Source organism: Sphaeramia orbicularis, chromosome 3 (genome assembly GCF_902148855.1).
Source record: "Sphaeramia orbicularis chromosome 3, fSphaOr1.1, whole genome shotgun sequence".
Lineage (NCBI taxonomy): Eukaryota > Metazoa > Chordata > Actinopteri > Kurtiformes > Apogonidae > Sphaeramia > Sphaeramia orbicularis.
Window position 1 is genome coordinate 35388264 of NC_043959.1, and position 26804 is coordinate 35415067.

The 26804-nt window shown below is 37.9% G+C and overlaps 1 protein-coding gene across 1 annotated transcript in view; it reads left to right on the forward strand.

The window, feature by feature from the left end:
* The first annotated feature begins 5641 nt into the window (after nt 1-5641).
* thsd4 (thrombospondin type 1 domain containing 4) overlaps nt 5642-26804 on the forward strand; it is a 51649-nt gene continuing 30486 nt past the window's right edge. The window contains exons 1-7 of the mRNA XM_030130957.1: nt 5642-5942; nt 6954-7008; nt 7172-7241; nt 8425-8744; nt 9674-10088; nt 11587-11689; nt 14302-14438. Of these exons, the coding sequence (XP_029986817.1) occupies nt 6980-7008; nt 7172-7241; nt 8425-8744; nt 9674-10088; nt 11587-11689; nt 14302-14438 (1074 nt within the window). The 5' untranslated portion in view covers nt 5642-5942; nt 6954-6979. The remainder of the gene's footprint in view (nt 5943-6953; nt 7009-7171; nt 7242-8424; nt 8745-9673; nt 10089-11586; nt 11690-14301; nt 14439-26804) is intronic.

The window sequence follows — 26804 nt, forward strand, 5'->3', positions numbered from 1 at the left end:
TTGACTCACCAGTAAAACCCATGGTGTTTGATCAATAACAGTGGATGGACACACTTGTTTTTACGCTCAGTTAATGATACATTTGCTGAATTAGTCATGTTTTCTTCAGTTTTTTCCATTTCTGATGTAATAACCCTCAACTTTAGTCGGAACTTTAATGAATATCTATGTGATCAGTGAATTAAATATCCAAAAATACATGGTTTTCACTTAAAAAACTCAAACTAAAGAGGATAATTTTGTAACTAGAGGACGCAGACCTCCGCTAAGGCAGATCAGTCGTGTGTGTGTGTGTGTGTGTCGGATCACCACCAAAATTCAATCATTTGTTCCTTGTGTCAGTATCAACATTTCCTGAAAACTTCATCAAAATCCTTCCGTAACTTTTTGAGTTATCTTGCTCACAGACAGACAAACCCCCCCCCCCCCCCCCAGGAAACAAACTGACAAACCCCAATGAAAACATAACCTCCTTGGCAGAGGTAATAAAGGGTGATAAATCACTTAGAAAATGGTTGGATATAGAGAAAAATTCATTTGGGAACTGCCACAAAAGTAGCACTGGGTCTTTATGGGTTAATTCAGATGTGCAGGTGGAGAATGCAGCACCAGCCTGTGTGTCTCATACACCAGAAAGCTGACAACTCCTGTTGTCCAACATCATCCACTTCACTGGAGATCAGCGCCTTGCTCAGAGGTATATTTACACTGAGGAATGACAGAATCTATATCTACTGCATCTGTAGGAGTTCACCTCAGTCAGACTCTGGTACTCTGTCTGGAGAAAACAACTTTGGAGAAAACATCTGAAAGAACTCATGGTAAAATCTTCCTCTATTTCATGTGGTTTATTTCTTAGAACTAGGGGCCAGGTTTCTTCAAAATACATGCAATTAAGTTTCTACTCTTTGAAATAGCAAAATATAGTTTGTTCAAAACGAATATGCAATGCTACTTAACTCATACAGACCCAAACATCCCCCTTTGACCTAAACCATCTACTGATCTAAACTGTTCATCCACTAATCCTATTAATAGATACATGTAAATAATTGGTATAAAATGCAGTTTATCACCTTTTCATGACCCATTTGGATGTTCAGAGGCTCCGTAGTGAACATGGAAACACCATCATCTTCTACAACATTGATTCACCTGTAAAACTAATGGAGTTGGATCAATGACAGTGGATGGAGACACTTTATTGATAGATTCTACTCAGCAAGTTGCTTTTTCGCCAGTTTTTTTCTGTTTTGATATAATAACTTTTGACTTCACTCTGAACTTGTATGAACATCTACATAATCTGTAAATTAAACATAGGAAAACAGATGATTTTCATTGGAAAAAAATGCAAAATTCAGCAGATAATATTATGATTAGTGGTGATTAACCACTTGGGAAAGGTAAAATAGATCAAAAATTTCATTTGGGTCCTTATGGGTGAAAAGAAAAACTAAATCACTTCTTAGTATAAATGTCTCCTTAGAAAAAAAGTTGCAGCAAGCATATATTTAGTGAAACAATGAAAAATAGCTTTGTTTTGTGTGGACTTGTTTCTGTCAACTGTGAAAGAAGCTGAGTCTCAAAGGAGTGACAGAACTCCATGAGAAGTGACAGTATGAGGCTGCAGACACAGAAACAGAGAACAAAGCCTCCTCATCGAATCATGGTTTAGAAATCTAGACTGTGTCGTATTTACCCAGACCCACACAGTTACTGTAAGAATTCTCAAGATAAGACACGATAATAGCATTAAGGCTATATCTCCTGAGCCACCAAAAACAGAATTAATTTTCAGTAAGATATGAGACTGGTACATGCAATTAAACTATAGCTGTCTTCTTTCTTTCTTTTCTTCTATTTTTCTTTTTTTAGAAGAAATGAAAACAGCAATACTCCAGGCTTTGAAGAATGTTACTGCATAAGAACCAGTCGTGCATAACATTATTCATGTTGCACCAGGGAGGATGAGAATAACTGTGGTGATGTTTACATCCATTTATCTACCCTGCATGTCAGTTCAGAGCAAAGTATGCTTACAATTTCTTCCATGCCTTTTATATTACATGTTGTGGGCATGGATTGAAATGGCTTGCTTCCCTCCTGCAGTAACAGATTGTTACATGAAAACATTTCACATTTGTTACCCCACCCTCCCAAAGGGCAGGCAAGGGGTATTGTTTTTGGTTTGGTTTGTTTGTTTGTTTGTTTGTTAACACTCTAGAAACAAAACTATTGGTTGAATTCATACCAAATTAAGTTTATAGATTGCCAGTAACCCAGAAAAGATGTTATTACATTTTGGGAAAAGTAAGTTAAAGTTGAAATTTTTACGCATTTTTAAAATCTTTTTTCCCCCATTTACTTATAATGGGTGAAATTTCACGTCTCTAGCAGAAAAAAAAATTATTGGTTGAATTCATACTAAATTGGGTTTATAGATTGCCAGTGACCCAGAATAGATGTGGAAACATTTTCAATAAAGTAGGTCAAAGTTTTAATTTTTAATGAATTTTTAAAATCTTCTTTCTTCTCCCATTTACTTACAATGGGCAAAATTTCAAATGTCTATAAAAACATCTATTTTGTTTCAGTTTACTTCAGACTTGGCACATATATAGAGGCAATTGATATGGTGACATCAGCACACCCATAGACATGATGACATCAACTGGATCAATGCCAAAATAAGCTACAATACATGTGAGGGGCGGGGTTTGTTGTTACATTTTACACAGGCATACGCTTTTACAGTAATTTGCTTGAGAGCCATCTAAAATTAGTTTCTCAAGTCTCATAATATGGTTATATCTGATCGGTATAGTTATATTTAGTCAACAGTTACAGTGTAGTGCATGCCCGACATTCATTTTGTTTCACTCTGGTAGATTTTACAGCTATTTGCTCAGATTTCTGTGCAGTAGTCATTGTTTTTACATTTGAATGAAGTGAAACGGCATCTCTTACTGCACTAATATAGAATTACCAAGAGGCTGAGCCCAGTTTGTGTTTGAGGTGGAATGAGGAGCAATAAACTTAAGCGCTAGTTTGGAGGCTGCAGCGCTAATATACTGTATCTTCTAACAGACTTTTGTGCATTCTGGAGACAAGCCTGCCAATTCGTTCCACCTCACAGGACCAACTATTAGTTTCTCCTGGAACAAACCAAGTGCATTGTTTATTGTGAGCCATGCGCTGCAAAAAATAACCTCATGATACTATAGGTAGAGTTTAAAATCCTGTTTTAATTTAATATTAAATTATATGATAATGTCAATCTGTAATGTTGTTTCTTGTTACTAAGGGTCAACCAGCTGTAGGAATTTTGTTATTATTAAATCACATTATGTATCAGCAAATGAACTTATATTAACATTTTTACATATATCTAAACTACAGAAGTGCAGATACACAGTAGAGCACAATGTTTTCATGTTAAAGCGACTGGTAAAGTATTTTTTCCAACAGTACCTCCCTTCTCCAGATCTTGACTAGAGGGGCCTTCAGTGGATTCATCCGGAACAGCAGTTCATTAACAATGCTTTAATTAGAGGTTTGTTTGTGATGGGTTTGGAAACATTGAGGGTAAAAGGCAAATTCCTGAGCAGCATCAGCGTCTATGCACCAGTGAGGACAGGCAGTGGGGGCAACAACAGGACTGACTCCCCAGTACATGAAGACACACATGGAGCATATACACTACTGATGTCCAATGAAGTACTTCACAGATGTGTGTGGATCAGATTCACATTCATAAACATAGTGACACATACATTTGTTTCTTATTGGATGTTGTTCAGCCTGCATCATTTCAGACAATGACTTAAAGGAGCTGTGTACTGTCACATTGTTGGACTTTCAGTCACTAAACTGCTCTGTTGTCACATAAAAATCTCTATAGAATAATACAGAAAGCCTGTAACAACCCAACCAAAAGTATCTACTGATCTAAAATGTTTCAGAACTTTTTAACCACCCATTCTATCAATATATTTAATAATTCAGAAAGAATTTAGCTTTTTAGAAGCATCATGTGTGCCTTATTTGACATTCAGAAGCTCCATAGTGCATGTGAAAACACTTCTTTTCCTGTAACAACCTCACTAGTAAAATCCATGTACTTTGGCAGTGGTTGTAGACATTTATTTTTATGTTCAGCTGCAGAAATAGTTATTTTTTCTCCAGTTTTCTCTGTTTTGGTGGAATGAACTTACTATGAGCTTTACTGAAAATCTACAAAAATACCTAATTTTCACTGAAAAATGCAAGATGCAGAGCAAAACATAATAAGAAATTGTGATTAATCACTTTAGGAAGGATATAGAAAAAATTAAATTTGGAAGTCACCACAAAAACTGTTCTAGGTCTTTAAGGGTTAACCTCTTTAGTCTATATTTCACTGTGAATAATATGAGAAATTGAGATAATTCCCTTAGGGAAGATTAAATGTAGAGGAAAATTTGAAAACTCACAAAAATACTTCTATGTCCTCTTCATTATTGTGTATCCAAGTAGACACATAACATTTCAGGACCAGTTAAAGTTAAAAGGTGTTGTTTTTTTTTTTTTTCTTATCCTGTTGTTTTAATTTGTTTTGACACTAAGTCAGTCCTGAGTCTGGATGACATGTTTCCCCTTAATCAACTCAGACTAATGCTGACACTGATGCTTAGTACTTGTGCAGGTCCTGAAAGTCTGAAACGTTGTTTTCCAGACCTTGAAAAGTCTGAAATTTTGTGTGAAAGTCTTAATAAAGTATGGAAAAAAGTTTCTCTCATAGTTGAATTTTAGAATAGGCCTGTGCTCAAAGGCACATCTTGTAAGATAAGAAATACAGGAGGAAAGCATATTGATATGATTTCACTAACTGGTATGATTACTGGAATGATTTGAGTAATCACTTTTGTGATTTTCACATGTTTTGAAAACATATCTGTCAGTAAAACATAATTTACTGCAAATCATGCATTCATACATTTATTAAAGTGAAATTTTCTATGACACACAACAGGTACATCTAAACTTAAAAAGTAGGCACACAGGTATAAAAGTCAAGGTCTGGGGGAAAAAAATAGCAGTTTTGAAAAAGTCTGGAATTTTTTATTTGGATAAAGAGCAAACACCCTGTTAGTAGTAAAAAAAAAAAAAAAAAAAAAAAAAAAAAAAAAAAAGAATATACACTCACAGTACAAATTTACAAGTGTACTGACAGAATAAACATACAATAACAACATATTGAATATTGAGTTAATAAAGTTACTGCTGAATCTGTTTCTACTTAAAATCTGTCAGTGCAGGACACAGTGAAAACAGTAAGTCCATCCAAACTGTGTGCGTATTATTAGAGACAGACGGTCTTTGGCCAGATCAGTAAACATGAGCTCAGTGAAAGCAGTTCGATTTCAGGATCTCCTGGTTTTAGGCCTAAATGTGAGACAAACACTGAGGAAAAGTAATGAACCAGTGTAAACTAATGCTCTTTCCCTCTCACTCTGCCTTCTCTGAGACGCAAACACGTCCAAGCGCGTTACGCACGGAATGGGGAAAGGAGGAGACAAACCCCTCATATTTACATGACACACACACTTTTCCAGAGGCCAGTCGCGGCAGGGGGCGCAGCAGACACAGTTGTTTTGTGTCTGCGCCGTCGCTTTCCAGACTTGTGTCATTGTGCACCGGAATCACCCTCATGACCGAGGACCGGAGTCTGTCCTGCACCAGGAGCTGATCCACGTCTCTGGGTATGGATTTATTCAGTTACACGATTAGCACCGAGAGTCTGGAAGGAAACTGTGCATTTCTACCTGGATTAATGTTCCGACCATGAGGATACCTGCGTTTGGAAAGTAATCTGTGGAGGCTACAGTTTAGGAAATGCTGCTTAGAAAGTAACAGCGAAGTATCAAACCCATCAGTAAACGCATACCATTAACCCACAGGTACGTAGCATGAATAATAATGATAATAATAATAATAATAATAATAATAATAATAATAATAATAATAATGTGAATTGCAGTTTGTGCTGGATTAAACATTAAACATACAGTCTACTTCAATGAATAAAAGTGAACTTTATTCAGACAAAACAGGTCTGAATTATGAGGTCAAAGTCTTTTCCTGTCTGTGGGGGTGCAGTTCTTTCAACAGAGAAGCCCCCTCATTAGTGACCAAAGGTCAGAGGTCAACTCACATGGTCAAGAGAGTTATTTTTTCCCTCCAAGTCAGTGTCTTAATCAGACAAGCTGATGAAAAAGAGTAAAAAAAGCCCATTTACCTGAGTGATATATGGGTGATATCAACATACAGGCCAGATGATGTTAATAGTGATGCTAATCTGTTTTTTTGTCTGGGAATGCCTACTATATGGACAAAAATTTTGGGACACATCATGATTGTAGCTTGTAAGATGTCCTGTTTATGCTGATTTGAGATATAAACATCAATTTCCTAAAGGTTTAATTGGAGATTTTTTCTTCCCCAGTGAGATGTGAAGAAAGTAGATGGTTAGTTGTGGTAGAAAATTATTATTTACAGTCAGAGCATGAAAAATATTTTCAAAATTTAGAGGTAGAACATTTAAACTCATTGTCATGGATTTTTAAAAAACCCTCAATGTTTAGAGAAATTAAGCAAAAACTATCTCTGAGGTATTTTGTAAGCAAAGATAACAATTTAAACAAAACTAGCCAATGCAATGCACTGATATCTCTCACAGTTTAGAAACATATTATGTCATTTGTCATTATTTTTCAACATGTCCGAATACTTTTGTCCATATAGTGTATATCAGACCAAAAATGTCAGTCAGTGGGCTCTTATCTAGTGTAGTACCGGTGGGATTTTATCGTCTATCACCACTGGACCACGGCCACACAGACAGCACTTGTTTTAAAATGTCACTACTACTGGTGTGTATGCTAATGTAAACTTCTCTCTTTACACTTAAGTGTCCAAGTCTAAGAGTCCAGGAGCTATGCAGGGATCCTTTGTGTGGATTACCAGGTAATATCTCAACTACAGATCCCACATGGAGATTTTCTTCATACATTTTTACTAATTTGCAAATATCTCAGTCTGTTCTAACGTGATGTCAGTGTTTTCTTAGTATAAATCAGTATCGCCCTGTAAATGACCAGTATTACATTCATTGTGTTTTTTTGTCTAGAGTTTCTGCGCTGTTGCTGTTGCTTTGGTCAGACCCCCTGGACGGTCAACACACAACAGACCACAGGAAGGTGAGCAGCAGTTGCTCAGCAGGTGGTGTTACTGGAGAAAGTAGGGACATCTGCAAATTCACTATGAAAGACCTCCCATGAATATTTCCAGGGATTTTTTTTTTTTGCATATTTGTTGTTATCACTCTATCTGGTTGGCCCAGCCCTGTGGAATATTCAACACCATGAAACGCATGATTGTGTTTGTAGCACAGTCAAAATGCCAGCCCAAGTTGTAGAGTTTCATACCTGATTCTCCTTTCCCTGTATCTGGACATATTCCCAACTGGCAACTGGACCGCTGTGTTAATCTGTTAAGTTGTAATGAGCGTTGTTAGCAGCAAAACAGAGAGGGCTTATGTTAGCTTTCACTGAAGTCCCTTTTGAATCCTAGAGCCACAGGAACCACTGATGAAGCTGAAAGTCACTATGAAAGGATTGGACAAATAGTTTTTTGCAAGATAGAGTCCGTGTCAGTCTGCTCCATGTGTTTCCACAGGGAGTCCAACTGTATGACCTATGGCTGACCCGTGAACTGACAGTGGCATTGCGTTACAAAGGCTGAAGCAGCGTAGAGGACGTAGGGGGAGGTCTGAGGTCTCTGAATAGCTGCACAGACTGATTGACAGGAGAAGATCTTTCTGCCAACTCTCCCTACTGCGTCTGTATTCTCTTTCCATCCACTAAAAGTCAAAGGCAGCTGAGCTTTTACTACAGCCATGTGTATGCCCAGAGAGGTTGCTGTGAATGGAGACAAAGTGCTCCTTAAAGAGCAGGATTTCCACGCAGCTCTATGGATAAAGCCGACTTGGCACTGGGCTCCTCCTGGCAGGTTCCTCAAACAGAGAGTGCAGTGATCACTACTAATATGTCGCTGGCTGAGCTGTATAGGATAGAGTCAACAGTGAGAAATGCAGGTAGCCAATAGGGGTTAGGCCACTCACAGACACCCACTAATCAGCCAAATCAGGGCTTTATTACCATGAACAGAGGTCTTTTTCATGAACAGTAGAGGGAGGTGGAGGGGCAGGATAGTCATGTTGATGAGATGAGGTCACTGACTTGAGTCTTTATACATGACCGTGATCTGGGCAGATTAAAGACTCATTGATAGAGGCTTTCCATCAGTCCTTGACATTCACATGGTGTGACACTTCCTTGCGTCTTCGCGCTCTGTGGTGTCATCAATAATGTCTCCTTACAGGTTCCCCAGAGGACAGAGCCACAGCAAGAGTTCAGAGCAGAACATGGAGAAGTTCAAGGCTCTTGGGGAGCCTGGGGGTCCTGGTCAACCTGCTCACGGACCTGCGGAACGGGGGTTCAAGAGCAGAGCAGGCCCTGCCTCCCTGTTTACACTCCACCACAATACCATCCCAGAAGAGCTGGTGTTAATCCCGAACAACCAGGCCGTGTTATTTCAGCTCTACGGCCTACAGTTCCTCTGCACCACGACACGCTCGGATCCTCCAACGGCAGCAGAGGAGACAACAGGAAACAGAAGGAGACTCGCGCCGGTGGACGCAGGTGTGTTATGTGTTGGGTTTGATTCTGCTCAAAAAATGTTTGAAAGTGACTATTTTGTAACTGAAATTTCAAATTTAACAAACTTTACATTTTTAAATTTGGATAAGGCATGCAGATGCAGTATATTGTGGTGATAATAGGAAAAATTAAAGACAAATAATGAAGATGCATGGGCATGAGAAGTAAATTATTGGTTTGATGAAAAATTATTCATTATTGAATTAACATAACCTCTATGGCAGATTTTAACTTTGATTTTTACAATATGTTAGACAGTTCTTTCCTTCACTCTCTACAAAGTGGTGACATAATCAATCAGGTAATGGTACTCTGGTGGGTCATATAGTGGCTCACCAATCTGCTTCTGCCTCCACAAGGTACTTTACAAAGAGGTGAAATTTGTTGTCAATAGCTGAGTGTTTGGAGTAAAAACAGTTCATATGTGCGTTGCAGTTCATTTTAGTTCCCTAAGAATAAGAGCGCTGAATATTTTTGAGTTCCGCTTTTCTTTAAGGGTGTGAAAAAGATGCAAATCCATGAAGGGTCTGTATGGCTGTGCTGCATGCTGAGCAGCCTAGTTTAAAAGTAACTCTTTAGAGCCGTTACTGTGGGCCATCTGACTGCCCTCCAGTGGAAAGCTGGTCTTTTATGGGTGAAGTCAAAGGCTTGGCTTGTGCTTGGCAGCTTTGTGACCTCCTTCCTGTTGTGCCTGCCTTTTTAACCAAGCACTGACAGCTGAGTAATGGGGGTTGTTTGAGTTGGAATCTAAGAAGTCGAATAATAACAAAAGCTCACAGTTTCCTGTTTCTGGGTTCATAATGCTTTTTAGATGTCCTAGCTAGGAGGGAGGGACTTGTCAGTTTCCTCCAAAAGACATTAAACAAATACATACCCAATTTAAGTGTCTGTCTTGATGTTTTTGCTTTTAGGAGGGTCGGTCACATCATCCCAGGGAGGTATGGTTATGGGAGAGCACCTTTTGTCGCCCCGCTGCAGACGGACACAGGCCAAGGTTCAGTGACAGTCAGCCCCCACAGGCAGAAACGCTCTGCTGCAGCTGATGCCCACCACCACACCTCTAGAAGCCACATTGGCCACAGGTCGAACCACCTGGACCCCTCCAACAACCTGCATCGCTTCAGTAGACCATACACCCATCCTAGAGTGCAGCAACCTAAAAATAACCAAGTGTGGGCCCCTCTCTACCAGCCTGAAGCCCAGCAGGAGGTGCAATCAAGCAGCCAGATCTCTGGATCACAGCAGTACCAGGAGAGACCCTACAACCCCTTACCCACCTCCTACTGCACAGGGGAGCATGCCCGCTACAAGATCTGCAATAGTAACGTATGCAGCTGTTCATCCACCTTTTTATTCCTACCATATTCACTAAAGAAAATAGTAATTCTGTAGTATGTCAGGTCAATTTGGGTATTTTATTACACTGGTGCCATTGTATGATAGCATGACAGGCTAAAATCGCCCAGCATACCTCACAACATTTGAATACGGACATAAAATTGTGCCTAGTAGATAGTCAGGTAATGTTTCTAATCATATGGCGAGTTTGGTGGCGATCAGGCCTGTGAAGGCTGAGGAAAATCCGTACAAACGCCATCCTGTGCTGCAACAACGATCGGACGGACACAGAATGTGCATTATATAGTAGGATTTCTAGAGGCCCCAAGTATCTACAAAGTGCAAGAATTTGGAAAAGTTACCTGTTTTCAATGATGATCTAAGTCTTTAAAATGACAAACATAAAGATAAGATAAGATAAGGTAAGATAAGATAAGATAAGGTAAGATAAGATAAGATAAGATAAGATAAGATAAGATAAGATAAGATAAGATAAGATAAGATAAGATAAGATAAGGTAAGGTAAGGTAAGATAAGATAAGATAAGATAAGATAAGATATTCCTTTATTAGTCACACAAGGGGAAATTCCAGATTTACAGCAGCAATAGTGGAGCACAAAGCACACAAGAGTAAAAAAGAGGAAGTTCAAAAATAAAGACAAATCAAAAAAGCTATAAATACTGTTTATAGCTGTGCACATGCTGATCATGCCACAGGCTGGATAGGGGAAATAGGGGAGATACTCATACATATACCTTTACACACATATCTACACACATAATTTTATATATAGACATGTATACAGATTATACATATGAGTACGGTTTATTGCACAGAATTTTGCACAGCGTTATTTGGACCAGTTTCTGTCATGGAGCCTGACAGCTGCAGGAAGGAAAGACCTGCAATACTTCTCCCCCACACACTTTGGGTGTATCATCATCGTAAAATATGTACACTTGTATTTTGGAATGAAGTCAATTTTAGTGAAAAGTGTTGAATTCAGTATTCACTGAAGTCTAAAAATGTTGTAAAAGCTGTGGGTTTATGAGACCGGTTTTAACTCATGACAGTGCGACTGGCCTTTGCTTATCTGTGCTCCAGTTATAGAATCCATCCTGTGCATTAAACAAAATCAGACAGTCAGTGGTTCTGTGGATTGTCTCTGGTGTGCGATGACACGAATGTTAAAGTAATGTAAAGCAGACTACAGCCTTGTTTAGACAAAGGAGATATGGGGATATGCCAGGAAGGTTTAAACCTTTATAAATACTGGAATCTATCTGACTACCTTTGGCTGAAATGGGTGAGCTGTGTGTACAGCATTTAAAGAGTTAAAGCAGAGGTGATTGACTTGAACTGTCAAATACTTATGGAGCATGACAGTGATAAATGTGAGCATGCAGCAGTTGTAGAAGGACTCTTCTGTCACATTTAGTGGCTTCAATGAAAATGAATATATGTTTGTGTGCCTGGTCCCGTAGGCCTGCCCTCCATCCAGCAGAAACATCAGGGCTGCTCAGTGCTCGTCGTACAACAACCAGCCTTTCATGGGCAGACTGTATGAGTGGGAACCTTTTAATGAAGGTAGGACAACTCATAAACCTCAGCATACCCCACTTTAACCCAGAAAGACCCAGTACTACTTTTACAGTAATTCCCAAATGAATTTGTCTGTTTATTTAACCTTTCTTAAGTGATTTATTACAATTTATTATAATATTGTCCTCTTTATTTCGCATTTCTTCAATGCAAATCAGGTATTTTCCCATATTTAATTAATAAATTTATTTGTTTATTTAGCAGGGACAGTACACATTAATGAACATTTCTGTAAATGGGCTAGCATTAGCAAAAAAGCTGTTTTTCACATGGGTAAGAAGTAAACTGCCAGCATTCATAAAATTAGAAACATTTAAAAATTAAGGCTACACCCACACATGACATAGCATTAGTTCACATATACAGTATACACAGTTAACCTTTAAGTGTTAGTACAGACACCTGGAGACATTGGTGCATGGGCATTTAGTCATGCAGCACAAAACAGAGAAAATTTGATTCCAGTGAAGATAAAAATGAACACTTTACCTGGTTGCAAGCAGCTCTTGTTAGTGAGGTGCACTAGTGCAGATTATCCGGACACATGGGAGAATAACATGCAACGTGCATCAGGAAACCTGCAGGGCTCTAGTGTGTACAATGTGGATTTGATTTCAGCCAATTCACTAACCTTGTAGATCAGGGGTGTCAAACTCATTTTTGTTCAGGGGCCACATTCAGCTAAATTTGATCTGAAGTGGGCCGAGCCAGTAAAATACTAACATAATAAATGAATAATGTCAACTCCAAAATTTTCTCGATATTTTAGAATAAAAAAAGTAAAATTAAACAATGAAAATGTTTACATCTACAAACTATCCTTTCAAACAATGTGAATATCATGAACAAACTGAAACAATAAGTGTAATTTTAACAATATTATACTTCAGTTTATCATTTCCACATGTACATTATAATGTACAGATCACAGTGGATCTATAAATACACAAAACATTTAATATCAGACAGAATATTCTTAAAATGGCACTTAATTCTCTTAAAACATTTCAGGTTGTTCATATTTGTTCAGGTTATTCACATTTTTTGTGAAATTATACTTTGTTTTAGTGTAAAAACATGAAAATATTTACATTTACCAAGGGAAAATATTTGGAGTTTTGAGTATTTATAGATTATTATGATAGTATTTTACTGCTCCTGCCCACTTGAGATTGAATTAGTCTGAATGTGGAACCTGAACTAAAATGATTGTTAATATCTTAGTGTAATTTTTGGATTTCATACATTCATCCAAAGAGCCAGACTGGACCCTTTGGCGGGCCAGATTTGGCCCCCAGGCCGCATGTTTGACATCTGTGATGTAGATGTTCATAAAAGTTCAGATTAAAGTTGAAAGGTTTTTATATCAGACACAGAGAAAACTGAAGAAAAAGTGACTTTTTCAGCAGAGATATTAATAACTGAACATAAAACAAGTGTCATGGAGTTTGATAAATGACAGTGGATGGACACACTTGGTTTTACATTCAGTTAATGAAATATTTGCTGAAAAGGTGACTTTTTCTTCAGTTTTCTCTTTTTTTTTGACGTAATAACCCCCAATTTTAATCTGAGCTTTTATGAACATCTTCATGGTCAGTGAATTACATTTTAAAAAATAGCTGATTTTGACTGAAAAACTCAAAATACAGAGGATAATATTAGAATAAATGGTGATTAATCATTTAAGAAAGGTTAAATAGAGAGAAAAATTCATTTGGGAACTGACACAATAGTAGCTCTGGGTCTTTATGAGTTAACATGCAGTTGTGATGGTATGGATTTGATGAACAGGTTAATAAATCAGATATTTTCAGACAACAAAAAGTACTCAATAAGATCACATACATTCATCATATTTACACAATCTAACCTATATGAACTAAGGGTGTGTTGTATTATTAGTGCTGTATTAGGCTCTGATTATTGTTCATTCATTCAACTCGCAACCTTTACTCACCTCAGTATCCAGGCAACAGGCAAAACACATTGTGAAATGTCATTTCTCTGAGAACAAACTAATGGAAATAACACTCTCCAAATTAATATCCTGTCAAACACGTGCATTCTGAGACCTGCTCTTTGTGCTGTAGCTTTGACTGACATGACGTAAAGCTTAAATAACCGTAGGTAAATGTATGAGATTGGCTCATGAATAAATTGAAACCCATCTTGAACAGTGCTTAAATATGCACTTGTACATGTGTTAAAGAAATACCTGAGCTTATAGTGTATCTAATTGATAAAACATCTGAGCAAAATGGGAAGTGCAGGGATCAGGATCTGCAGTTTTAAACATATTCCATAATGCTTATTGTTTTGAATAAGAAAGAAAAAGATGTCATTACTTATCAACTCAACATTTTATATGACTAAAGATTATTAACTTTGTCTCATTTTCTGTACATAAATTGTGTGAAGTTTTGTACCAGAATAATTTTCTGATATCCATTTAAACACTTTGATGTAGAATTAGTTTTATTGGACGTATATTTGGACAGGGTATATTGGAGTAGTTTTTCTTGCTCTTTTGTGTTTCCACTGTGTACTGTTAAATATTTTTACACATGTAACAAGCTCCTTTAATGTCCTTTCAGTCCCAGTGGATCAACATTGTGAACTCAACTGCCGAGCCATAGGATTCAGGTTTTATGTGCGTCAGTCAGACAGAGTGATTGATGGGACGCCGTGTGGACAGAATGATACTTCTCTCTGTGTGGCAGGAAAGTGTACGGTAGGCCACTGCGCTGTATAAACCACTTGATTGATTTCAAGAGAGACGAGAGTTTTGTTTGCTTTATCACTTTGAATTATACTGTATATACACTGTGACTGTATTTTATATACAATTTACAGTGAGAACCTTTCCAGTACAGTCTAATTTTGTACTGCAGATCACTAAATTACTTTACTGAGGTGGTTAACGGCTAAAAACCTATATATCTACAAGCTTCGGTAGCCTTTACAGTAGCTTCTCCGCTCACGTTAATTTTCAACTGTGTTTATTTATACCATATCAGTGATATTTATGATCATGTATATCTAAATAATAATACACAACTCAGTGAATTCTATCTCTGTATCTATATCACATAGATGTTCTATAGGTCACACAATAATAGATTCTAAAGGCCTGTATACTAACAGTGAGTTGGATTAATCATCTTGATTAATCAGACAAGTATCAACCCCTGAAAAAAAAAATTCCATTGGCAGAAATTGATGAACAGTGTTGATAAGGAACTGGAATAATGTCAGAATAATGCATTTGTTGGTAAATCTGGATGATTAAGTATCAAACTCTATCGGCTGATGACAACAAAATACACTAATAGTAATGAATTAATATGAAAATAATAAATCAGAAAATCAGTAACTGAAAAAAAAAACACTATAAAAAATAATCTAAGAATTTCCAGAGACAGTTTTTATATTTGTAGGCATTAGTTTCCCTGAAGCCTGATTCCATCTTTGTCCACTATCATTGTCATGTTCTGCCAAAACAAATCCTACAAACAGGTCCTCCAGGCACCATTTTGTCTTTTGGCCAAAACCAATGAATCTCTAAGTCTACAGTACATAATCTATCCAGAAGGATTCAAACCAACCTACACAGTGATTGTATAACTGATATTTCACAATATTGTGAGGTTATAAATAGATTTACAATTAACATATTACAGCTGCGTGGTTAAAAAGTGTTCATTTTACATTTCTACTTGGATGACATTTGCAGCCTTCAGGCAGCACGTCTAATGCATTAAAACTTAAGACCAGGAGAGGGCAGCATAGCATAAGAGTGGACACATCCTGTGAAATGTGGAGGAGTGAAATGAAGGTCAAGAGGAAGTTTTTACCCCTTGGGCCAAAGCAGAGGATCTGGGAAATCAGTGAACACTGTAATTGTACTTCCAACCCCATATTTAACACACACCATGAAAACACAACTGAGTTATTGCTATAAGGGCTTTGATGTGCTTATGACTGGCTATGTGTTCAATGTGTTGGATTCACTTTAGCATTCTTTTGATCAGGGTTTAAATATTTTGGAGTAGGAGTTCATTTCCAGGTGGTCATGCTGATCTCAGTCTTCTAAATCTGTGTTCCCATGCACTGTAATCCAGTGAAATGTTTGCAACATAAAGATTTGATGAAGATAGAAAGGCCTCTGATCTCTTAATTTGGCCTTGATCACATTTAAACCGTTAACACACATGACGTGGAGAGATGTTGCAGTAGAATTAGAATTAAAGACTGGAACTAAATTGTGATTTATGGGTTTGAGTTTTGCAGTACACAACACAGCTGTGTACTGCAGCACTTAAAAAATATTGATCTGCATGTGTTAATTGCTTATTTTTTCGGCTCCAGACTTGTGTTTGTTGGTCAGCAGCTTTTTAGAAGAGAGAGCTTTTCCAACACAGACTTATTCACAGCTGGTCCAGCCATTTCACCTGGAGATTCCCTTAGTTTAGAGCCAAAAGATAATGTAAAAACATCTGGATAATTTAATTTCAATCAGGGCTTGTCAGAACTGAAAATTAAACATTAAAACTGCAATAAGCAGAAGCAAGGAAAAGGCAAAAATCTGCCCCAGGATGCCAAAAAAAAAAGTCTCCCAATTCTTGCTTTATTTGTAGGAATTATTAAATCTTTACATTTGACTCTACAGGATCTGCTCTTCCCTCCTGTGGGTAGGAGGACTAGCAGATCCATATCATGACATTTGGAATATACATAGGAAAGAGATATCATTGATGTACGTTAATAGAAAAGACTATAACAGAACCAGGCTGGGGTTGGTAGAGGCAGTAAGCAGCATAGCCATTCATCATCGTCATCATCATCATCAGGAACAGCATGAAGCAGGAAGGGAACCACAGGGAAGATTTAGGAGTTGGCAGCTCAAACAGATTGTTTGAAGTGTCAGTCAGTATTGGTGCCTGTTTGGATCAGCTGACAGTCAGCTGGTTTGTGCACTCTGCTTAACCCCACTAGATATTTAATAACATGTCAAAATATAATAAATGAATCTGATCTCTAAGAAAAACGTGCACGAATGTGACCAGTTTCATCAGTGAAATCAGACTTCACAGCAGTGGTTCCAACCTTTTTTGGCTTGTGACCCCATTTTAATGTCACAAATTTCTGGCGACCCCAGACATTCAAAACTGAGACTTTTTTTTTTGTTGCTAAAATTAATTTATTTTTGATCATGTAATAGTTTGCTATACTGTGTTGCAAATAAACATTAATTTTAGATGACATTTAGTCTATATAATGTATATTATTGTGGATGGAGGCAGAAAAGCCAGGTGTAGATTACTGCACAAAGGGAGAATTTTATTTTCCTTGGTCAGGATATGTACAGTCAGTCCAGCTTGGATTTACAAGGCTGACAATTAATACTGAACAAACAAGAACTCAAGCTATGAATTATGAAAGAGCTGCAGCATCTGAAATTGGCCACAATGAACATTTGACAGATAAACAGTACCACAGTGCTTCAGTTTCAGCTTCAGAGTTTGTCATGTCTTTTATGGATTGTGATTGTCTCTCTCAACTCACCATATATTTTTTATTTGTAAGTTTTTTCTAATTTTTATCAATTACTAGAAATTTCAGGTGACCCCATTAGAATTCTAGGGTCCTGACGCCAACACACTGCTTTACAGTAAAACGCCTCAGAGGGGTAACATATTTTTACCTCCGCTAAGGAGGTTATGTTTTTGTCAGCGTTGGTTTGTCTGTTTGTCTGTTTGTGCGCAAGACAACTCAAAAAGTTATGGACAGATTTGGATGAAAATTTCAGGAAATGTTGATACTGGCACAGGGAACAAATGATTAAATTTTGGTGGTGATTGGGGGTGGGTGGTGGTGGGGCCACAGGGGCCCTCTGATCTGCCTTGGCGAAGGTCTGCGCTCTCCGAGTGCTTCTAGTTTTATTTTGCAATGATCATTCTGACTTCATGTAATACAATACCCAGTGTAGCTTGTATATGCCAGCTTGGTATATTGTCTGGAAACAGTTTACACTGGCAGGTTCGACCCATTTTGAGTAATATATAATACTCTGACGTACTATTACATCACCCGGATAAGCGGTCCGTAGCAGAAGGCTTGGATGAAGTGCACTGTTTTGATGTGGCCCTCGTGGCCTCCACTCTTTCCAGGAGTCAACACACCGCAGTGCACAGATGATGAGGACAGAGCTCTGCAGTAAACCATAGTCCACTGAGTGTGTGTTAAATGTTCTCTAGTGCTGGAATCTGGGGAATATCACATCTTCAGTATTTGAGAAGCTGTTTGTCCGATTCAGAGGGAGGATGTTTGCTGAATTCTTTAAAGTCAAGCGGTTAGAGTCGATTTAACTTTTTGGAGTTCACAGCAGAAAGTTCATCACGTGAATTGTGGTTTTCAGTATTTTCCCTCAGTAGTGCCCAGCTGATATGACCTGAAAGGCAACAAACTTTGGATATTGCTGGATGTTAAATTCATTGGTGAGGATAGGCTGTTATGGAAAAAAGCATGAAGTTTCATCTCTGGGTGTGTGGTCCAGTCATGTTTCCTTAAACTGTACTTTTTCCCCTTTTGTTCCAAAGCGTTTTCTTGTCTGATTTCCAGATAATGGAATGGAGTAATAGAAGGGAGCTCTGTGCATTAGAACTTCAGTTATAAACCTGAGCATTTTTTTAAACACTGAGAAACATTACAGATATACACTATATTGCCAAAAGTATTGGCTCACCCATCCAAATAATCAGAATCAGCTGTTCCAATCACTTCCATGGCCACAGGTATATAAAATCAAGCACCTAGGCATGCAGACAACTTTTACAAACATTTGTGACAGAATGGGTCGCTCTCAGGACCTCAGTAAATTCCATCGTGGAACTGTGATAGGATGCCACCTGTGCAACAAATCCAGTCGTGAAATTTCCTCACTCCTAAATATTCCACAGTCAACTGTCAGCTGTATTATAAGAAAGTGGAAGTGTTTGGGAACGACAGCAACTCAGCCACGAAGTGGTAGGCCACGTAAACTGACGGAGTGGGGTCAGCGGATGCTAGGCGCATAGTGCGAAGAGGTCGCCAACTTTCTGCAGAGTCAATGGCTACAGACCTCCAAACTTCATGTGGTCTTCAGATTAGCTCAAGAACAGTGCGCAGAGAGCTTCATGGAATGGGTTTCCATGGCCGAGCAGCTGCATCCAAGCCATACATCACCAAGTGCAATGCAAAGCGCCGGATGCAGTGGTGTAAAGCACGCCGCCACTGGACTCTAGAGCAGTGGAGGCACCTTCTCTGGAGTGACCAATTGCGCTTCTCCATCTGGCAATCTGATGGACGGGTCTGGGTTTGGCGGTCGCCAGGAGAACGATACTTGTCGGACCGCATTGTGCCGAGTGTAAAGTTTGGTGGAGGGGGGATCATGGTGTGGGGTTGTTTTTCAGGAGCTTGGCTTGGCCCTTAGTTCCAGTGAAAGGAACTGTGAATGCTTCAGCAGACCAAGACATTTTGGACAATTCCATGCTCCCAACTTTGTGGGAACAGTTTGGAGCTGGCCCCTTCCTCTTCCAACATGACTGTGCACCAGTGCACAAAGCAAGGTCCATAAAGACATGGATGACAGAGTCTGGTGTGGATGAACTGGACTGGCCTGCACACAGTCCTGATCTCAACCCCATAGAACACCTTTGGGATGAATTAGAGCGGAGACTGAGAGCCAGGCCTTCTGTCCAACATCAGTGTGTGACCTCACAAATGCGCTTCTGGCAGAATGGTCAAAAATTCCCATGAACACACTCCTAAACCTTGTGGACAGCCTTCCCAGAAGAGTTGAAGCTGTTATAGCTGCAAAGGGTGGACCCACGTCATATTGAACCCCATAGACTAGGAATGGGATGGCACTGAAATTCATATGTGAGTCAAGGCAGGTGAGCAAATACTTTTGGCAATATAGTGTACCTCAATAAAACTTGAACTTTACCAAAGGCAAAAATTCTTATGATTCATGCAATGATACAACCAAGCCATACAATAACATCTAATTGATTATTCTAACAGAGGGAATCTGACATGTTAGACCCTGTCCTCACATAACACATTTTTCTGGAAGCATTTCCTGGAACACCCATGTAACATCCATGGAAAGAGCCAAAAAAGGCCATTAAAATGTGCAGTGTGCAAATATCACATTTCCAATTAGAAACATAAAGCATTACATGATTATGCAATGATCCACAACAAATATATGAAGCAAAATATAATGTCCTAGGCTGGTTTAGTAAAGCTCTAATGAACACACATATGCATTACGCAGTGTCTGAATTAAAATACATACTGGATATATAAAAAGCATATATCCAGATTGTATCAGACTGGACAAAAACTGCTTCTATAAACCACAGAGGTAGTATTTAGTGTGACCTCCCTTTGCACTATGTCTTTAACCTTTTTGTTTGAGACAGTATGAGATTTATTGCATTAATTTTCTGATGTTTTACCAGATTTCTTTCAACATGTCAGCTGTTTCTATCTGTTTGTGTGGCTTCTTGTCATTTTCTATATTTTCTTGTCGTACCTGAAGAAAAGAGAATGAGAAATAAATATGTATATTCATTTCAACTCTGCAAAAACAACAAAGCTAATGATCTAAACGCTGGTCACAAGAATTGAAATGTATATTTTAACCCTGTAAAACCTGACGCCTCAAAAACTAGTCACACAATTCAAATTTCTGGGAATATAGATGTTTATGAGACCTTATATCACAATTTTAAAATATAATTTTGTTTATGATATATTTTTTCTGTCATATTTGGTACATAGTGCGTTTTTGGCAATTTTTTGCTCACAACAATGTTAACTTTAGATACAAAAATACATTTTGCCAATAACATTCTGAAAATATAGAAGGCAGTTGTTTTGTTTTGTTTTTTACATAAAACCTTTTACAGCTTTTTTATTTCCCTTGAATGGTACCATCATTTCATCAATTGCATGCCATTCTTCAGGAGGTATGTAGAGAAACTGTTTTTACAGTTTTTGTACCCATGCCCAAAGCTTCCACAGTTTCTCTTGCCTCACATCATCAGACACACTGAGGTTGTCTTGAAAGTAAATCACTGTCAGCAATTTCAGAAACCGATCTTGAGACATCACATCACAAACTACAGGGACCTATGTCTCCATCTCAATCTCCATCTATATTTAACACATATCACTAGTGTTTAGCCAAGGTCATCAGTGCATATACTTATCTCTTGTACTTTGCACCACAAGAGAGTTGTTTTTTAATTTTTGCTGAACATGTGTATAATGTCAAGGTTAAGGTAAACTTTATTATCACCGAGGGGCAATTTGTTCTACAGCCAACAGTTTCACACGGACAACAAACCAACAATAAATACAATAAATAAATAATCCATTAAAAACAATAGCACCAACATTACAAAGAATTATTCAGCAGAACAATAGCTGCCGGAACAAAAGAATTCCTCATCCTATTGGTCCTACATTTAGGAATACTGTATCTGCGACCTGATGGAAGCAACCTGAACCTGAAAATGACAATAAAAGCATTCTATTCTATTCTATTCTTTTCTATTCTATTCTATTCTATTCTATTCTATTCTATTCTATTCTATTCTATTCTATTCTATTCTATCTCCCAGTGAACTCACACAGGACATCTGCACTAAGCCTATATGCATACATGCTGGCGTAGCAAATATGATACAAATGGTTTTACAGGGTTAAAGCACGTTACTTACATGGGAAAGCAGCTCACTGCACTTCAGTGTGAGTGTGTGTTTTTTTTACTTGTATTGGTATCTGGATGTAATTTTATTTTTGGCTTTAATACTGGTCTCATTTCTACTGTAGGTTGTGGAACTGAATAGGTTTTTCGATACTTAATCATAATAATGAGAAATGAATTCAAAACATTTGGTCTGTACATGTATTGGAGAAGGAAATGTGTCTAAATAATGCTGTTGTCTTTACATATTAAAGTCATATTATAGATTTTAGTTCCTGCAGTGGTAACGCGCCGCTGCAGAAAACACTTGCTCTGTCCACACAACCTACTGTTTGTGTGGTCCCTGGTATTCCTCCATGACACCTTCCACTGTGCATGAATAACAACCCAGTTCTGTCCATTAGACCTTTTGCCCCTGGTGACGCCCCAAGCCGCCATCTCATATTTCTAAATCTACCGCTCTGACACCCACAGATTGGCCTTTTAGAGAGAAATATATGTATATCAGGTTTATACAGTCACTGAAACTAATGAGACAGCTCCTGGTCCTTAAGGGTTATGCTGTAGTTGGATTCACAGCAGTGCTTCAGCCAGGTGTGACAAACTGATTCTGTCTGCTATACTCACTATAATACCACTGAGTGCTTTTTCTGACCTGTCTAATGTTTCATATTAAGACAATTTTGTGGTTGTTTAACAGAGCAATGCATCAGATTATAAAGTCTGTATTGTGGATTTTTGTATTAAATGGTTCAGGAGCACATTTATCACAGATTTTCCTCTTTTTTTTTTTTCCAGTTTGCCCACGCACATTTACATATCCTGCCAATGCAAACTAACAGATGTCTTAAATGTAAGTGAGTGTAGACAAGCCAAACCTTCATTTACCACTGGTGTTTCACTGCAGTCTTATGTAGCTCAGCACAGATGAAATAAATGGGTTTGCACTCACTTTGTACATTAATGCTGTTCAAGTGTAATCATTTGAAATGGGAAGTACCTCTTTAACATTTAACTTAACAGACTGCAAGCAACTATGCTTTGTCTCATGCACATTTAATTATCGAACCAAATATTTCAATTGTGAGAAATGAACCAAGAACGTCATTTGAATGAAAAGAACATTTTTTTTTTTTTTTTTTAGTTTTCTGGGTATCAGTGTGTGAACATCTGAACACCTCTTATGTGAACATGCACACTTTGAAAGTCAAGTCTGAGGGACTGAAACCTCTTGAATGCAGTCTGTCATTTTAGATGAACAGTGAAAGAAAGATCCTTTTATGGTGGGAATTCCATTGAGCTGCGACACATCTCCTTTTATACCAAGGAAGCGCATTTGAGAAGGGTGTGTGTATTTTTAAAGGGCGATCACTGCCCACAGAGTTCTCTGCTGGTGGTGACAGGCCCCACTGAGGGTAAAAATCTATGTAGCATGGACTATTACTATTTGTGTAGTTTTTACCACTTGGCTGAGGGGTATTGTAATCATTATGTCAGCTGTCTGACATAATCTCATTATCTGAAGAACGCATTGACATATCTGCACCAAATTTATACTATGGATGCATCTGGGCATGGAGCGGAAGCCTATTGAAAATAGATGACATTGACCTACGTTTTCAAGGTCAAATGGCCTTATGCAGTTAAAATACCTAGTACTTTCAAATATAAATATGTATGTAATAAGTTTTACACAAAGACAATCTAATCTAAATTATAGGGCAGTAACTTTCAACAGAATCTTACACTGTATTTGGCCAAGGGGGATTAAAAGTGTGCAGCACATTATTTTTTATTGCTATTATTATTTTTTATTGTATATTGTTTGCTTTTGCACTATCGTTTTTTGCACTATCCTTATACCTGTATACTTTTTTTTTTGCACTTTACATTGTTGAATTTCCCCATTGTGGGATCAATAAAGTTTAATCTAATCTAATCAAATGTAATTGAATCTAATCTAATCTATTCTAGACCCAGTACTGGGGTTGCACTACTTTTTACTGCTGCCCACTGTTAGGAGGGAGATGATGATGATGATGATGATGATGGTGATGATGATGATGGTGATGATGAACTCGTGCTAAAAACTTGATGTAACTTTGTGATGATAAATGTACCAAATATAACATTGTCGGATTTTAACACTAAAAATCACCACTCTGAGATGAGGTGCTTGAAGAAAAAATGCAGATTTTATTTTAAGGCCTTATTTGTGCACAGATAAAAGTTCACTCGTCAACCGAAGACAGTCCGAATGTGAGGAGAGATATCTGCCGACCATCCGAAAGGAAAACACTTTTATATCCAAAAGTTGCTATGGCAGGCGTGTACTACATACATTAGACACATGATAACAATATCTGATAACATAACTGACATTACTGCAGTGGACAGTTATTACCTCTGCCAGAAGGTATTGTGATCACTTTGCTTTGTGTGTTTGCATGTTTGTTTGTTTGCAAGATAACTCAAAAGTGGACAGATTTTCATGAAATTTTCAGGAAATGTTGATACTGGCACAAGGAAGAAATGATTACATTTTGGTGGTGATGGGGGGGGGAGGGGGGGCAGATCTGTCTTGGCGGAGGTCTGCGCTGTCCGAGTGCTTTTCTTGTTTAGTCTTTAATTTAAGCTGCATAATTTGCTGCAATGATTCCAACTCTTAATTGTTGTGCCATTGCATTTTCTAATAATTGTTAGACTCACTTTGCTGTAAATGGTGCTGAATTAACATACTGTGAGATAAATAAAGTCTTACCTTATCCTGAAAAATTGTTTAATAAATCCAAAACATGTCTTTATTAATCAACAATTTAGGGAATAGTTTGTTCACAGTTTAATCCTCATGGTTTTTGTCATTTTGTTTCAGTGACTGACGTTTCCCAGAATGCCACTGAATCACTGATTCAATTTTCCACAGTGGACAGCTACATTTTACACGGAAGTCATATGTTTTCTTAAATCAGCAACATATTCTATTTGTGGAAATAGCTTTATGGATGTGTTTATGCTTCAATAATTAATACAGTTACACGCTAAACTATTGATGCATGGAATTCTTTACAGTGAATAGCAGTGTATTATGCTGAAGAAATAAGACATTGAAGAAATCCAATTGGTTATGAGTTATGTCAAAAATACCACTAGTGTATTAACAATTTATGCATAAAAGGGTGAAGATGAGAATATCATCTTCAATCACACAACAGGACGTACAAAGACCATAACAGATTAGGACACTTACATAAGACTAATCACTAAAAACATAACAAGGACACAGTCATTTTTCTATCGAGTTTGAATCTGTAACAGGTTATCAGTTACATGAATGGTGAGAATCAAGTCAACTTTGAACTGACAGATTTCCGCATCGATTTTGACATCATGTTTTGTAATAAAGATGACAGATAGAATGGGGCTATATCTGATCCTGTGCAGTGTCCAGGTCTCAGCCACAGTCTTCCTCTCAGATTGGCATGTTTCCCAGCACCCAGAGCGCAACTCCGATCCAAAGTCATCAAACAGCAGCAGGGCCACTCCTCACTTCTCTCTACTGACAGCTGCATCTGTTTTATGCATTCCCTGCTGTGGTGGACAGGCAGACTTGTTAAAAGGGGGATGAGTGCTTTGATATACAGCCTGCCTGGCACAGACTGGTGGAGATACCTCAATCCTGTCTCTGTCACGACAAGTTCCAGCTGCCTACAGGGGGTTCCCTCTGCCCACTGTATGGATGAATTCACCTCTTAATGTACGCTATAACAGACAGATGGAACTAGCTGCATCTGAAATTATTTTGTTTGTTTTACTTTGTTTTTATCGTTTGATTTCTGTACATTACAAAACAAAGCAAATATAAGGGACATTTTGGATACATTGAGCATAATAAACATTTGTGACTAACAATTGTTTTTAGTAATGTGACACTGAAGTGAAAATTGTCCATTTCTTCCATTTATCATGACACTGTTCCTCTTGAGTATTCAATCTATGGGTAAATATCTCCATCTCAAATATTCCATTCACAATTTGTATCTAGTTGTTAGTTGTAGGTGGTTCTAATCTGCACCATTTTTTGCTAATAGCGTTTTTACTGGCAGCTAATAGTATTTTAAACAAATATCTATCATTTTTTCTTTCATTATTACCAATAATACATCCAAACTACATCACCAAACATGTTTTAGAAATTGCATAACCCAATATCTTAATCGTTGAATATATATTATCCCAGAATGATGCAAGTTTAGGACATAACCAAAAGACATGCGCATGATTTACATTGACATCTCCACATTCTCTCCAACAAGGTTAAATTCTTGACTCATATTTAGCTGTAATTTTAGGTGTTATGAAATATGGAATTATATATTTTTTTTTCCAGCAATGTTCCCTCCATGTTCTTGAAGAAATGGTTGACTGTTGAGTTCTCCAGATATTAATCCATTCCTCCTCTGAGACACACATTCCTTGTTCTTTTTTCCATTTCTGTTTCACATCCAAAGTGTTCCAACCTCTCATCCCCATTAAATGTTTGTAAAGAGAAGATATCATTTTGTATTCTTTAGAATGATATACTCCAAAAATCATTTTTACAAGCTCATTGTTATTAGAATTAATATTGTGCTTTATGTTTTTGTTATAATAGTCCCTTAATTGTACATACAGGAAGTCATCATAATTTGTCAAGTCAAACTCCTGTTTTAATTCTTGAAAACCGCAACTGAAATCTAAAGGAGATCAGACATTTCACTTTCAAGATCAAGTGTAGCAATGGCTCTGAAAGATTGCTTTTTAAAATGAAAGTCCTGGGTGGCTTTGCTGTTATGGAAAGAAAACAGAAAATAAATGAACATAGACCTTTGGTGATGCTCTGTTAATCCCAGGAATTTCTTGCTCCCCTACGCAAGGATACCAAAGGTCAGGTTCAGCTATCGAACAGCAGCCCCAGAGCTAGTAGAGTTACAGTATCCCTGTGTAATGACACTTGTTAGGGCACTTGTCGCTGTCAAGGGGCCTTGAATGTGAGAGTTCCAGTTGGAGGACAAATAGAAGCTGAGAAATTGAGATGTGAAAGGGATGACAGATTGATGTCTTAGTTTGCCTTAAACTTCCTGGATCATGATGGACTTGGTTGTCCCCCTGCTGGCTGTCAGTGGCCCATGATTGCTCTGGGCCACTGACACTGAGTGGGCTCTCTGGATGTGGGGGTCAGACACTTGTTTTGCATTTTGCCCCTTCTCAGTTCAGCTCTACCACAGCTCATAAAGTCTAAGGATACGGGGGAAGGTTTAACCTCCTGGGCTGTGTCTACAGTTGATGGGATCTGTTTTC